Genomic DNA, 16,542 nt, shown 5'->3' with positions numbered 1-16,542 from the left:
GTTATAGCTTTTTTCAATAGTAATAAAATATAAAGTTTGAAGGATTGGTTACTAATCATTTATTTATGAAAAATTCTTCTGCTTCTTTTTAAGATCTAACCCTTATCGGTGGAGTTAAGTGAAGCATCCTCCATATCCTTTTCTTGTATTTTTTTATTTGTTGGTATAAGAAATACAGTTTAATTTGACATGAGGAAACCAACTACAAAAACCTGCCACCTTCATAACAATTAAATATTTTCTCATGTGTTAATTCAAGAGTGTAAATACCTAGATAGGCTCCACAGTATCATTGCTTGGTATTGGTTTGTCACTGAACTATTTGTCATGAAATTTTGCATACATTGTGTTTTGGTATGGATGAGAACATAGGGTACTTTTCACACAGGCGGATCAGCAGGTGAAGGTGATTAGGAACTCCAGAAGTCTGATGACAGTTTGTCATGATTTTGTTCTTGTTTCCCTACATATATTCAATCAACTGTACATACATACATATATATGGTCACGTCTATATCCCTTGCGGGGTAGACAGAGCCAACAGTCCTGAAAAGACTGAATGGCCACGCTCAGCTATTTGGCTCAATGATAGAATTGAGATTTAAATAGTGACAGGTTGCTAGCCCATCGCCTAAAAGAGGACTCCCAAGTTTATAAGCCTATCCCTTAGTCGCCTTTTACGACATCCATGGGAAAGAGTTGGAGTGGTTCTATTCTTTTTGTAATGGTGCCGGGAACCATACGGCACTGTAATGGTGCCAATCAACTGTCTTTACCTTAATATCTGTCTTCAGATAGTCTGATGAAATTCTGTAATTATTTTTGCATGCATGTCAGGTGTACAGCCATTAGTGTAATTAACAGTAGTAGCATGAGCACGTGCTTCAAAATGAGCGTAACAGAGAGTACTTAGTGCGTTGGAGTCTGTGGAAGGTGTAATTGTGCCGCTGGTTCTATATTTACCGCCTGGAGGGCACTACCACGAAGCTGCCGCACGAGGCGCCGCCCGCGGTTCACGGCCACATCATGGTTTTTGTAATTCGACCTAACACATAACGACCTAGTAGTAAATATTAATTAAAGACAGGTCCCGGTCGCGTCAGTTTGTCCAATGTAACGCCGAAAACTGCTGAAATGATTAATATGTGGTTTTTACAAATTTTAAGAGTCATGGAAAGTCTGTGTTTTAGTATTTTTCAATGAGTTTGATATTCAATGACGAGGACTGAGAAACACCAAAAATAAGCTCTTGAAGAAGTTCAATTGCTACAACAAAGAGAAGAAAAACAAAAGAAGCTTTTTGTTAAAGAAATACCACTTAGGTACAGCTATAGGGTATACTCGTAGTGTCATCTTTATAAAAAAAAACTTTTTCTTAGGAGGTTGAGAGTAAACAGTAGTCAACTAGCAAGTAATTGAAGTAAATGTATCTAATCTTTATTGATGCGCTGGCGGCTGATTGATACGAACGATGGGAGACGGCCGCCGCATTGAACCCGTCGCATCCTGCGCAGCAATCCACTTGACTGGCCGATCACTTCGCGTCGCCGCATGTGGGCACAGAACCGACGCAATGTGCGACCGAGTATTAGAATTCAATTGGTAGAATCTTTCTTTTACCAAAATATCAGTGTAGTGCGCTATGATACTTAATAGTACTGTGCAAATTTAAAACGCGACAATAGCCAAAGTCGACGCCGCTCATTAGAAACGTAGTTTTAAAAAACTTTGAATGGCTACATCTGTCCGCTCGCTGTTCTGAACAGGAGCGCTGTAAACTATTCATCAGAGCCTATGCGCGGAGCTCATTAACGACGCAGCTTGTGTTTTGCTTGCATTCAAGCAAATGTTTGCAGATGTTAGCGTTTCTTAGCATACAGCTCACATGATGCGCGGCGATTCTCACGAAAGGGAAAAATACAGAGGTACTAGGTATATATTTGCGAGGAGCCAGTGAGGTCTATCTACTTGGAGCGAAAAAATATTTTTCGTCTGTACTCGTATTGATTGTAACGAGATAATTTACGAACCGTTGGGCTGATTTTGTTGAAACAGGATACTCGTATGTCTGTCAATTCGAAGGGGATCAAAATCGGTTAAGTAGTTATTGAGATATTCGCAGTGGGGTGAACAATCTAAATTGAAATATTGGCGAGGTCATATAGAACGACTTTTTATTCAACAGGCGACTTTATACCTAAGCATCAGGACAGCCCCTCAGTGATGTATTATAACGAGCCCAATAGGGGCACAAGATCGCTTTATTTGATTGAAATAAGCCGGAAAAGAAAGATCACACTAGCTTCTCAGAGAGAAGTATATTGACTGTATTTCTTAACCTTGGTATTTAATTAGGAAGGTCAGCGTTTCTGCGAGCCGGTTCCGTCGAAGCGGCCGTAAACCAGCCGAGCCGACCACATGTTTCAACAAACAATTGGCGTTACTCGGCCCCTGACCCGGGCTAGAGCAGCTAGTGCAGTTTATCTCGTAATTAGCATATCACTAGTTTAATACTATGTTAATTCAGTGGTCCAAGATACTCGGTGACCTTGGCTCACACGCCTCCGGAGGAAATAGACCTGTTTTTGATGGAGCATCGCCCGAGCTTGTTTCCAATGAAACAACTGCGAAAACTTCTTTCGCCGTAACACGTAGGTAGATATATTATAAGCTTTCCAATTCACTTATTTTTCATAATAAAACCAAAAATCGATTTGAATACGTCCATAAAACCGAAAGCGTTTGCAGAGACTACATCTTGCTACTTTGTCCCGATCTCTGCATACCTACTTCTTTTGGTTCACCCACGCATTGTTTTAGTAAACTTTACCTTTCGCCAGGACTTCCTCGATTTGAATAGAATTAAATTTCACACAAGGCATGATCCCACTTCAACATGTGGTGAGATGTTCGAAAGATTTTTAATATTATTGACACCATTTATGGCACCCTGCTCTGTGTTTGCGAATATTCTTAGTATTTTCTATTAAACTCTCCCTACGTAAAGGAATGTTGCACGTTATCGCGGCCACCCACGCACCGCGCTGGGTATAAGACAAGTCCAGCGGCCGCCACATTACGATGGAGATAACAGTCTCCCAAGTACCTACGTAAACAAGACTGCACGCCCCCTCGCGCTATCACTTCACCGATATCAAATAAATAAATATTTATTTTCTGTTGTGAAGCTCGTACTTTTTCTTGAAAGTGAACATCTATAAATCATACTTTAAATAGTGCGCCGTTTTATCTTGATTTGTGTTATTAATAGTTTCAGCATTTCTCGTTACATCAGTAGCCAGCAATGATCGCCATCAAATGCACCGAGCCACTGCACTAGTAACCTGCACTAGCTTGAAATATATGTATCTCCACAAAGTTTAGCTAAACACTTCACAATTGTCGAAAGGGTATAAAAATCTTTTAAAATTCACAATATTTCTGAAACATTGATCAACATTCTTCTCATCAACTATCATACATTTTTGCAACTTCGTAATATTTTTGCCATAATACCTATTAACTTGAAGGCAATATGTCTGAGTATGAAAGGATTAGTATAAGTCGGCGTTCGACGCACGTCCGGTCATTAGTGGGCCGCCGCGTGCAGCAGCTTCTAATTAAACTTTATATCACGAATGCATGGCTGCCACACAAGTGGACTATTGACAGTTCTGTTGGAGACACACCACTACTGTTAATTAGCCCGCTAGTACTTCACGGTGCATGCGCAATAATTATGTAGTGTACGTGAAAAGTCGGGTTTGGTAGAGGGGCGTAACAAATTGAGAGAATCTTCTTCCCCCATGCGTTAGTGCGCTTTTTGACCACGATCCTTGTATTGGGTAAGTCAGGTTTCTACACGAAGCGGCTTCTGTCTGACCTCTGCAATGCAGTGAAATCTTACACATACTTAATGACGGTAAAAGCTGTACTAGATGAATGTACCAGAAGTGATTCTTTTCTTAAGTCCTGGGAACTGCACGGCACAAATACATTGTAGATCAATCATGCATGTTAATGAGTCCCTACACGGTAAGTATCCTACTTGCGAGCTTGGCGCTCTTCCAGACGACATATAAACGAGTCCTGAATTTGGCGCAATGTTGATGTTTGGTTATAGTTTGTATGGAAATTTGCTCGCATGATATCAAAATGCTACTCGCGAAAATAGAGTTTATCGCACTGACCTTTCGTGATAAGTTTAATGAATATAACTTTTAAAGTGAATCCCTGGAACCTAATTGATATACCTAAGTACCTACTTACTAGCTTACCGTTTGTTATTTTTAAACGGTGTAGTTAATAAATATTTCATTTAGAATATACTTAGCATACATCAAAGCTGTTTACAGATTGTGTAAAAGCAGACATTTGGATGTCAAAACCTGACACGCAATGTGAGCCATGTTAGTTTGGTAGCGAAGAAAAACATAGTGTGTGCCGGCTTCTCTTCTCGCGCAGATTGTAAAAGTCGACCAAGGCAAAGATTCTTACTTTAGGCAATTAGCTAGCAAGCTGTAGGGCTGAGTGTACCAAACAACAAATGATTAAGCCTTGACCACTTGACCACTCCATCTCTTTCCCATGGATGTCGTAAAAGGCGACTAAGGGATAGACTTATAAACTTGGGATTCTTTTTTTAGGCGATGGGCTGGCAACTTGTCACTCACTGTTGGCTCCGCCTATCCCGCAAGAGATAAGTATGGACGTGATTATATTTATGTATAAATATTGTATCGCAATTTATCATTACGAAACAAGTTCATTACTTCGCGTTTCTGTATGCGTAGGGTTTATTGGTAAAGCTTGAAGTCCGAGTGAAACCTAGACGTCTGCGGTCGCCGGTGTCGCGTTACAGCCGGCGCTCTCTGCGGCGAACTCGCGGGGAACGGCATTCATGTCATATGAAACTGATGTGGATACTCTATTGAGAGATTGAGCTTGGTAGGCTAAATTTAAAAGAAATCCATAAGTCTAGAAAATTACACTATAATTGTTCAGTGGTTGATGCAAAGATAAAGCTGTCCCTCAGGTAGAACATAGGCTACCTTTAATCGGGAAAAAAGGGGTAAGAGGAATTGAAATATTGTGATGTGAAAGAAGATGTAGTTACAGGAATAGAAAAGGGTATGTTAAGATGGTTCGGTCATGTGGAGAGGATGAATGAAAGCAGGTTGACTAAGCAGATATACAAGGAGGGAGGGAAAGGTCGGAGTGGGAAGACCTAGACAAACGTATCTTGATCAAATTAAGGACGTCCTGGTAAAGGGCCAGGTCAAAAGTACCCGAAACCGCCGAGCTTGCATGAAGAGAGTTATGAATGTGGATGAAGCGAAGGAAGTATGCAGAGATCGTGGCAAGAGTTAGTCTCTGCCTACACCTCCGGGAAAGAGGCGTGATTTTATTTATGTTATGTATGTATGTAGGAATTGAAATATTGTCACTTTTAACCCTTGCGTGGTAGACAGCTGAGCAATTGGCTAGATGATGTTATTGAATGCAGCTGATAATTAATGTTAATACTAGTAGTCGAACTGTATCTCTAAATCCAGAAGGCCACCGTATCACCGTCCAACTGATGTGCGCAGGCGCTGCGTCGTAATCAATGTGTAATCGACAAAGGACGGAACCGGAACAAAAACACTTCGTGACGTGCTGTCTACTCGTTACAGCAGTGGACAGCTCTACATATGTGCCTTGTCTTCTAGAGCATGTAACGATTAAAATTTACAGGATTTTGTTCTATAAGTTTCGCATATTTTCTTGGGATACGCTTTATTCAGCGTAAAAAAATTATAGCAATGTCTGTCGGTACTCGTCTTTGGCAGACTTATAAATGTTTTTGGTCTACTTAGTGTTGAAGAGTAAGCATGTCGATGTCGTAGAAGGTGACTGAAATATAAAACCTCGCAACTGGTCATTCACAATTCCCAAAGAAGATTGACCATCAAACGGGAAATAAACGTTTCCCAGTTTTATTTCCGAACTAATATTTAGAAATTAAGTTTGTTTGTCACCTCTTCACGCGTTATTTACTAAACTACCTTATTAAAATTTTAGTCTAGAGAAGGACAGGCTACTTACCATCCCGGTATAAACGAATTGTTCCGTGGGATTATTTTGTGGGTGGCGCCAAATTCGCGCGGGCAACGGTGCGGGTAAAAGCTACATTTACAATAAATAAATAAAATAAATTTTTTATAACACAGCTGAGGATTCCTAGGACGGGAAAGCGATATATCTACATAATAGTGAAGACACGCATTGCCTTTTTCGATCAAAACAAATCATCATACATTACAACTAGGTTTAGATAGGAACAATGTTATTCGTATGAAAGAGCAGCTTTGTCCCGTCGTTCCTGGAATGTCACCCCTGACCCGCGATACCTTATCAGTCGCTCTGAAGACACTGTCGGGGAGTTCCGCTGTTCTGTGCATAGATAGACGCATAGATATACCTACTTAGTACCTAGTTTTCTTGTATGATAAGTAAAACGGAGCCTTGTAGGTACTGAACCATAACATAATCAAATCAAATCATCTTTATTGTGTATGTATCATGCCTCTTTTCTGGAACTAAAACGGCATATTTCCAAAGAGTCCCGAATACTTTTGCCTCATCCATATCAATATTTTTATGTAAACTCAGTTTCGGATATCCTAACTTTAACCAGAACTTTCCGTATAACCAGTGTCGCTCTACACCGTAACGGTTCGTTGTCCGTGGAAACATATCACGTCTTTATCTCCTACGTGTTAGACAGAGCCTACAGTCTCGCCAAGGCTCAGTGACAGATTATTAGCTCATCGCTGAATAGTATAATCCCAAGTTTGTTTATGCTTTTTCTCGGGAAGAAATGCAGCTAGCGTGCACTAAAGGTTTTCTTCGCTTAAAGGCCAACAATAATATAGAATAACTAGCGACCCGCCCCGGCTTCGCACGGATGTACAGCCGATACTAAATATATCTCTATTAGAACTAACTAAAGGACCGCCCGCAAAGCGGCTAACTAAGTCTTGCTCCCGGCAAAAGTGTCACTTCTGCCTGCAGTCCCGGGCCGTGCAGCAGAAATCGTAATATTTTAATTTCACCACAACTTCAAAACCAAACGTCCAATTTTAATCATTCAAAGACCAAATATTATCTACATAAACTGTACTTATTGATGAAATTATTTATTTTGATAAGGATTAATAGCATGAGTAAAAAAAAAACGCGTTTAAATGTAGACCAAAAAATTCAATATTTTTAAATAAAAATGTGGTTGTTGTGCCTCACTCGACATAGATAGGTATAGTGTGTCGCGAACTTTTTTGTAGATATTTATAAGATCTACAATTAATTAAAACATTTTATGGTTCTATCTTTTGTAGTTTAGGCAGCGTACGCAAAATAAGTAACTTTTTGGTTGATTTTTTTCAGTTTGTGTCCGAAAAATCCAAATATATTACGGAACCCTATTTTTTTCCAAAATAAAATATAGTCTATGTTACTCGTGGATAATGTAGCTTTCGAATGGTGAAAGAATTTTTAAAATCGGTTCAGTAGTTTTTGAGCCTATTCATTACAACCAAACAAACAAAGTTTTCCTCTTTATAATATTAATATATAGTGTAGATATTTAGTGTCGTGTTCGTTGTGTCGCAGGCGTGCCCGGCGAGGCGGGCGAGGCGGGCGGGCGCGCGCTGTGCGGCGCGGGGCAGTTCGCGTGCGCGGACGGCTCGCGCTGCGTGCCCGCCGCCTGGCGCTGCGACGCACGCCCGCACTGCGACGACGCTTCCGATGAAATTAATTGCAGTAAGTTGCGTGGCAAGTCTTTAGTCGAGTCTCAATAAATAAACGAGCTCTGGGATTTTTAAGGCATAGGTATATTTAAGTATATATAAATAAAAAAAGTCAAACAGTCCGTCAACTGTTTGGCGAAGTTGTCGGATTCTCGGCTCTGAACCAAGAGGTCCCCAGTCAGATCATGATGGAAAATTTTCTTTTTGATTTTCCTGATTCTTTGACGCATTCATTCATTCATTTAGTCGCGTCTTTATCCCTTGCAGAGTAGACATTACTTCTGAGGCTAACTCAATTCATGTACTTAATTTTTCCTATTTATTTAATTTTTTCGTTGGCCACAAGTGACTTGAAAAATACTTGTATCATTGTAATTTTGTGTGCGACAGCATGGAATACGACCTGCCTGCCGACGCAGTTCCGTTGCGCGCGCAGCGGCCGCTGCATCGCCGAGTCGTGGCGCTGCGACGGCGATGCCGACTGCGGGCCCGACGACCACTCCGACGAGGAGCCCTACACGTGTACGAACTAATGAGTTTACAGCGAAAGGCTAAGAAGGGAATTGTTCTGATAATGGACTCCTCTGTTCTGTCGGCAATGTTCAAAGATAGAAGGGTAGTTCTGCCGCGCAATTTCCCTAGGACGAATAATTATGATGTCGAACCGTTTGAAGGCCAAAAGACCGTCGGAAAATAGTTTTAGTGACCAACAGCGGGTCAGTAAGGTAATTAAGCAATTTCCGTCTGACATACGTGACCCTGATAGCAAGGAAATTCAAGTCAGCTTAGATCATGAAAATAACTTTTGGTAAACTGCTTATTCTCAAACGACAACACTAAAGACAAAATCATATTTCTTTCCGCAATCTTACTCCATTCTGTGGCTTTTCTTTTGTAGAAGAATCAGTAACAGTTCATTCTTCATGTTCCAGGCGAGAAGGACTTCAAATGCCCGGGCAACGAAGCCCGATGCGCGACGCCCATGGACGGCCAGTTCGTCTGCGTGCCTGTCTACCAGTTCTGCGACAACGTGCGGCACTGTCCCGACGGTAGTGACGAGTGGGACATCTGTGACGACAACAGTGAGTATCTAAATCCAGTTTGAAACAAGGCGGGTCATATCCCACCGCTGCCACCACAATTCAAATATCAAAGTCGGTTTATACTAAGGTGACTGTGATCAAACACGTTTCTATTTGTTAAACTTTCTTTGTTCCATTAATTTTCAAATTAATTTTAGCGCTTGAGTTCATAATTGTACCTGAAATTGTGGGATTAGTTGCGATAATACTCTCCTTAACATAGCTAACTACCTAATCTAGTAGATAAATTTAACTCCTCCAGCTGATGTGATGTCCTCATCCAAAAATTCTGTCCAAATAGCATTTTCTTTCATTGTACATGGTATTTCAGAGATGTCAGTAGAAGGCGGGAACTGCTCCGAGCGCTGCGCCGTGGGCTGCCGCCCCACGCACGAGGGCCGCCGCTGCTACTGCCAGCACGGGTTCGAGCCCGTGGGGGAGGACGGACATTGTGTAGGTAAGAATCGCCATTTTTCATCTTTCAGTCCTTTCGACACTATTGTATTTGTACGTTTCTCACCTAAAATTGGTGATAGGAGTATGTATGTCATTTTAGGTGAGAAACATAGTAACTGTAAAAGACACATACAAACATAATAAGTATATATAATTGGATAATGGATAATTATGTGTAAATAATTGGATTTGTATTGTATAATGTTGCAGACAGGGACGAGTGCCTTGAACCGTCGTCGTGCGCGCAGCTCTGCCACAACACTGTGGGATCGTTCTCATGCTCCTGCGTGGACGGCTACCGGCTGGAGGGCGGAGACTGTGTGCCTATCAACGGTCAGTATACTGGATTCAATACGTGATCTCTCGTGTCTATAGCTAACCCCACGCCCTTTAATGTTGTTAAACAAGGCCGATAATAAAAGTTGTAGTTGTTCTGTGGATCTTTAAATAATCTTACTTACCCGAGACGTGTTTTACCTAAACGTCACATATTTTTATTCATTTAAGTAAGTGCGTCGTGGATTTTCCTAGCGCGTTTGCCACACTGTTTCTCATCATCCGCCTGGCGTCAAGCTTGGTTTGCGTCGTTCCTGGTAAGAAGCCTGTGGTCCGCCTATAACTATATAGGGCTCCTAGAAAAGGAAGAGGGGTTGCGTCAATAAAGTTGCCTTCAATCAAAGCATTACTTTTCAGATCCCCCGTCCCTTCCCCTGTCGGTGCTCGTGGTGACGCCGAGTGAGGTCCTGGTGGCCGAGCCCGGGCAGCCCGACAGGAACCTGTCGCTGTCGGCGCTCAACGTGCGAGCTATCGACATCAACTTCTCTAACGGGTAACTAAGTTCATGGTCAAATGCAATAGTAAATATTGTTATTTATTTATTTGTCGTGTGTTCGGGGCCAACACTAGTATCAGATTGATAGGCCGCATCTAACATAGCTTTCCCACTGCCATCTAGTGATGACAAAAACAACAAAATTATCAGTTTCTATTATTGTTTTAATAGTTTTGTTCATGTTTCTCTGCTGTATTGATGAAACCCGTGTTGACAGGACGTTCTGCTACATCCACAACAACGTGTCGCGCTCGGCGCTGGTGTGCGCGCGCGCAGACCTCTCCCAGCGGTGGGTGCTGCCCCAGCCGCCGCTCATTCCCACGCTCAACTGTGAGTCACTAGTTTCTTATACCCATGACTAAACAATGAACAAACCAATTAAATCGAGATTTTGGTTTTGTCCAAATCTTAATTTTATAATCTACAATTAATTTTCGATTACGAAAATCTGTATTCTTATATGGTCGGCTCTTTCAAAACATATTAAAAGTGGCTGCGATGGCCTATATTCTGAATAAAATATTTATCTCGATTGATTCTGATTTTAGGGAATTATTTTTAAACCCAAATATTTTGTTCGACCAAGCGCAATAGTACAATATCTACACATAAATTGAACTAAAGGAGCACGGCACTTGCACACACTTCTATACCTTCCTTGATCTGTTTCCACGACTGACCATCCGTATGTTTTGTTTGCAGCGATATCCCACTTGGCAATAGACTGGATCTCCGGCAACATGTACTTCGCCGAGGAGAGCAGCTCGGCGCTGTACGTGTGCAGCGGCGCGCTGGACAGCTGCCGGCTGCTGCTGGCCGCCGCCGACAAGCTGCAGGGCTTCGCGCTCGACCCGCGCAGAGGGTGACTACCTCGCTGTGTATCTCACTGCCGACCGCCTCCTTCTTCCACCTGGCAAATAAAGAGAGGAAATGACTACTTTTCTCTCATATTTTTGTGCTCCTAGATGCCATGCTTCGCTATTTGTGTCCGCTCAGTACATACACAGACGGCTATACCTTGTCTTGAAATCAACGGAAATCACAAAAAAATATTACTTAGAATGACCTTTTTCTTTCCGTTTTTTTAGTTCTCTTCCCTCTCTTTCCAATAATGATTTAAATCAACTGGGAAGAGATAGAATGCTATGGAAAAGGTTTAAAGTAATTTTTCCCGTCTGAAGTTGAAGCTTTTTTGTCTGGGAATGATTATACAAATAGCGTCTGACGCCAACTACCATCCTGTTGCAGCTTGATGTTCTGGTCGGTGTGGGGCGCGTCGCCGGCGGGCGTGTGGCGCGCGGCGCTGGACGGGCGCGCGCGCCGCCCGCTGGCCGCGCGCAAGCTGGTGTACCCCACCGCGCTGGTGCTGGACCCCGCCGGCGGGCACGTCTACTGGGCGGACACCTACCTGGAGACCGTCGAGCGGGCCGACTACGATGGCCAGAACAGAGTCACCGTGAAGAACGCTTATAGGGTCAGCTTCATTTACGTAAATAGTTAAAGTAAAAGTGAAACTGTGTTATTAAGAACAGCACTAATGCACTTTAGAATAGGATCACTTTTTCCCATGGATGTCATAAAAGGCGACTAAGAGATAGATTAATAAGCTTGGGATTCTTCCTTTAGGGGATAGGGCTAACATACTGTCACTATTAGAATCTCAATTCTACCTTTAAGTCATGTTGCTGCTGTGACCTTTCAGTCTTTGTCCCCGTAAAGGATATTAGGTTGTAACGCGCAAATTCATTTTTACAGTCGACATTCTGCCGCATTTCAGTAGCGTAGTCCTGATTATGTTTGTCTCCGTATGTCCGAGAAATATGCATCCACCGTCATATATTGTTTCTCCAACTACCGTCACAAACACAATCGCGTTCTTATTGTTATGTCATCGCCGCGGTCCTATTTTGTGATAAACTGTCCGACATTTCACCAAACTAGTGGAGAGGTAAAAACGTACTCACTTTATCAACGTGTTGTGTGCCCACTAGACGCAGAAGCTGCAACAGATCTCCGTGCTGGGCCCGTGGCTGTACCTGCCGGCGTGGGGCGCGCGGCGCGTGCGCGTGGAGGCGCGCTGGCCGCCGCGCTCGCGCCGCGCGCTGCCGCCGCTCGACACTGCGCATGCGCCCACTGCCGCCGTGGTCTACCACCGGCAGAGGCAACCGGTAACTATGCATTCCATTCCTTCGTGTCTCGGGCCCTTTGATTGCAATGCTTTCCATACTGAAACGACCTACACGCTTAGCAATACGGACCGTCCAAATAAAAATATAACAGACTAAAACCAGTCTATCTTGTATATCATGTATCTCTGGATCTAGAGGCCGTCACGGCACTAACCACGATGCAGAAAGTGTCCAAAATTAGTTACTTTAAAAATAGTTAGACGGCGTTTTTACTGAAGTTTCGAATAAGAAAAAAATATGGTCGCGACGTAGTAGGCGCATTAGTTAGTTCGGTCGGGGTCAAAACATTTATAGATCTCAATCTTTAGCTTAGAATTTTATTTGAAATCAGACAATATCAGGACCTGAGTACGGTGAACTGAGTACCTATAATAAACCATAAAACCTTTGTCCCTTAGATGATCTCCCACCCGTGCGCCAAGAACAAGGGCGGCTGCGCGCACATCTGCATCCCGGCGTACAGCGACGGCGCGGCGCGCGCGCAGTGCCTGTGTCGGCACGGCTACCGGCTGGCCGGCCACTTCGACTGCGAGCGTGAGTGCTCAATTCATGGAACGAAAATATATTTTTAAGAAAAACAACAACCCCATTCCAGACATATTAACGACTTTTCATTGAATGTAGCTAAGGATGATATATTGATCAAAATCGGACCACAATATTCCCATTCGTTTATTTATTACGATGGTACAAACACAAATTTATACCTGACGTCCTGGCGCCCTAAGATGAAGAAGAAATAAGTGAGAATGTTCTATTAAGCTTCGTGAATAGACTAGAAAGAATATGCAGGGATAGTGGCAATTTCAAAGTCGTGGTTTTATTTTAACCTAAAAACTAATTAAAAAAAGGATTTAGTTAAGGTCTGGAACGGTATTGGTAAAATACTTATCCAGATCTTAATCAAATACCGTATGATTGCCAGGCGTGGAGTTGGACAGCTACCTGGTAGTAGGCCGGGGGTCTCCCCCCATGGTGCAGGCTCTGTCGCTGTCGCCGTCCGAGGACGAGGCCGCCGCGCCCGCCAGCGACGCCGCGCGCCCCACCACCGCCGACGTCGACCTGGAGAAGCAGTATCTCTACTACTGCGATGTGCACAGGTCAGATTGCTTTTTCACAGGAGCATGATACCTCGTACCTCCGGTTTTCCGCCCCGATCTATGAGAAAATGACTATGAGAAAACTTGACTGGAAAAAACATAATTAAACACTTCCAATCCATTCCATTCCTTGTTTAGGTGGGATATAATCGTTCTAGTGGGCGGTCTGTGACCTACGCTATAGAGTTTACATTTGTATCGTAAATATACTGAAAGTGATCTATGGTGGTACTTGTCTACATAGAATTGAGCTACAATAGATGTAATAGCTGAGCCTCTATGGCGCATCGGTAGTGCGCTTGTCTGTGTCACTGTTGCTCCTAGGTTCGAATCCCGGTCAGGGAATGATGAGAAACCAACTTTTTCTGATTGGCTTGGTTGGTTATATAAGTATTTATTATAAAATATAATATCTTTGAGATACTATCTCATAACACAAGTCTCAAACTTACTCAATCTGTGTAATTTGTCCCGTGAACATTTATTTATTTAACTTATTATTTCTCCGTCAGATACGAGATAGTTCGCCAGCGGCTGGACGGCACGGGCCGCGAGGTGTTCGTCTCGGAGGACGTGGACAACTGCGAGGGGCTCGCCATTGACTGGATCGGTCAGTTATAACATTACATACATTTTTAAAACATTTGAAACGCGGAGTTTCGATCGGTAAACATAACTCTTCTGCGCACCACAGTTGGTTAAACTTACATTTTATTTAAAAATGATAAGAATTAATTTCTATTCCTGTGGCAATTTCACATTACGGTATAACATTATTTTTTAATTATAGAAATTTCAAAATTGTTTATCTTGATATTAGTACCAAGAAATGGACTAATTATTTGTGTTTGTCACTATACGAATCTCAATTCTATCATCAAGCAAAACAGCTGAACGAGGCCCTGCAAGGAATATAGGAGTGATATATATGTACAATGTTTTGTGTGTCGCCAGGCCGCAACCTGTACTGGTCGGACGACGCGCTGGGCCGCCTGAGCGTGGCGCGCCTGGACGCGCCGCGCGCCGCGCGCGTGCTGCTGCAGGAGCCCGACTTCAACCCGCGGGCCGTCGCGCTCGACCCCGCCAATGGGTATATCACTGTTATATCTAATATAATATGAAGTGTACTTCAACGAGTAAAGCAGGAACGAGAACTTAAACCGTCAAGACTATTTAACTATGTACTTTTGATCCCATGGACGCGTTGCCAACACAAAAAGGTCACGAAATTATGTGGTCCTAATTCAAGTCCTTGTGGTACTCCTGCCTTTTAGTTTTACGAAAGAATACAATTACTTAAATTTAAAGCTAAATGTTTTCATACCAGTTAAGTCCTTTTAAATCAGCTGAAACATGGAGTAAATTTATAAATTAAAAGTTATTTCTTACCAAAAAATCTTGCAACTGACATGATCGAAGGTTTTACTGAAATATGTGATATCTTTACTTTAAAAATTGTCATCGGCTTTTGTCCCGATTGTCTGCAAAATTTAGCAAACAAATGTGTTTATATGTTTCAAATTGGAATCCTGACTTTCTCACTCATAAGTGGTGGCCATAAACTCCGATATTTAATTAGACATTTCAAGAGAATAATGAATATTTTCATCCACATTTAAACTTGAAGCTAATGACTAATTCTGCCAACAGCGTGATGTACTGGTCGGTGTGGGCGAGCTCGGCGTCGGGCGGGCGGCTGGAGACGGCGCTGATGGACGCCAGCGAGCGGCGCACGCTGCTGGACAAAGATCTGCACTGGCCTAACGGACTGGCTCTCTACCAGGAGTACCTGTACTGGTAAGTAAAAAGTTGATTCCAGGTTAAATATTGGGTTCTGATCCTTGGCTTATTTCAATATTCAAACTTGTCTTAGCACTTCTTAAGCGGACCCCAGGCCCCGAAGCTGAGAGAAACTTGTTTTAGCAATCGATGGCTAGAAATGTGTACTTAACAAACATAAAGAATGCAACGGTTATTTGCAGTCTGTTTAGTTTTCTGCCTGACCCTATTGCAGTATCTATCGGCCCGTATGATTCCGATAACCCTTTATTATCAAGTTTATTTTTTTGTTTCTTTTACAATTTCTGATGATGAAATTCTGTCTGTTGAAAAACGTCTCATTGAAATTAACATACTCCTTCTGAAATTAGATCCATATAATTAGTGCCGGTTGTAAAAAGTAACAATATTTTTGTAGGTGCGACACCTACCTGAACAAGATCGAGCGACTAGAGCTGTCGTCGGGCAAACGCGAGCTGGTGCTGCGAGACGCGCCGCAGACGCCGGTGCTGAAGCCGTACGGGCTGGCTGTCTATGAGGGTATTAATAAATTAAATTTTCCTTTAATTTAATCGGGAACGTTAAGGTAAATTGTCAGGTTAAGAGTACCCCAAACTGTTGGAGTAGTAAGCTTGACTGAAAATATTTATGAATGAATGTGAATAAATCAAATAAAACGATTAAGGGATCGATGCAAATGAAAAGATGTAGTGTCGGTCTACCTCTCCGAAAATGAGGCGTGGATATTGAAAACAAAACGCGTTCGTCCTGTTTGAGTCTTATTTATAAATTGGAAATATATACAGGTGCAGTTATATGGAGCGAGCACGCCACGGGCTCAATCCGACGTCTGTCTCGAACCGACAACGTGACCACCCTGTATTCTCTCCCACCGCCGCTGTATGACCTCAAACTGGTGTCTAACACCGGGAGAACGGGTTAGTATTTTATGATAATCTATTCACATAATTTTTTCACGTAGGTCTCTCTGCCTACATTTATGTTAAACAAGCAAAGTGCAAAATCGAGTTGTGACGATTTTAAGATCGTATTTTTCTTGGATTTAATTTTTCGAAGTGCTTATACAATAAATTCGTCTCTCGTCTATCCTCCAGGCAGCAACCGCTGCTCAGTGAACAACGGCGGCTGCGCAGAGCTGTGCCTCGCGCGCGGCTCGTCGCACGTGTGCGCGTGCGGCGCGGGGCGCGCGGCGGCAGGCGGCCGCTGCGAGCCCGGCGGCGACGAGCACGCGCCTGCGCAGCGCTGCCAGCCCGGCCACTTCCATTGCGGCCGGGGGTTAGTACCACTACACTA

The 16,542-nt window shown here is 42.9% G+C and overlaps 1 protein-coding gene across 1 annotated transcript in view; it reads left to right on the top strand.

The window, feature by feature from the left end:
• Window positions 1–16,542, top strand: part of LOC106140486 (prolow-density lipoprotein receptor-related protein 1) — a 75,101-nt gene that overhangs the window by 910 nt on the left and 57,649 nt on the right. Inside the window, exons 2-19 of the mRNA XM_060951242.1 lie at window positions 7,654–7,803; window positions 8,181–8,312; window positions 8,723–8,872; window positions 9,204–9,329; window positions 9,539–9,661; window positions 10,022–10,157; window positions 10,378–10,490; window positions 10,863–11,022; window positions 11,409–11,634; window positions 12,152–12,328; window positions 12,748–12,883; window positions 13,275–13,449; window positions 13,962–14,059; window positions 14,404–14,539; window positions 15,100–15,246; window positions 15,647–15,768; window positions 16,035–16,166; window positions 16,344–16,524. Of these exons, the coding sequence (XP_060807225.1) occupies window positions 7,654–7,803; window positions 8,181–8,312; window positions 8,723–8,872; window positions 9,204–9,329; window positions 9,539–9,661; window positions 10,022–10,157; window positions 10,378–10,490; window positions 10,863–11,022; window positions 11,409–11,634; window positions 12,152–12,328; window positions 12,748–12,883; window positions 13,275–13,449; window positions 13,962–14,059; window positions 14,404–14,539; window positions 15,100–15,246; window positions 15,647–15,768; window positions 16,035–16,166; window positions 16,344–16,524 (2,620 nt within the window). The remainder of the gene's footprint in view (window positions 1–7,653; window positions 7,804–8,180; window positions 8,313–8,722; window positions 8,873–9,203; window positions 9,330–9,538; window positions 9,662–10,021; window positions 10,158–10,377; window positions 10,491–10,862; window positions 11,023–11,408; window positions 11,635–12,151; window positions 12,329–12,747; window positions 12,884–13,274; window positions 13,450–13,961; window positions 14,060–14,403; window positions 14,540–15,099; window positions 15,247–15,646; window positions 15,769–16,034; window positions 16,167–16,343; window positions 16,525–16,542) is intronic.

Source organism: Amyelois transitella, chromosome 24, assembly GCF_032362555.1.
Source record: "Amyelois transitella isolate CPQ chromosome 24, ilAmyTran1.1, whole genome shotgun sequence".
Taxonomy (NCBI): Eukaryota; Metazoa; Arthropoda; class Insecta; order Lepidoptera; family Pyralidae; genus Amyelois; species Amyelois transitella.
The sequence above is the reverse complement of the archived record's forward strand: the minus strand, read 5'-3'. Positions and strand labels throughout refer to the sequence as shown.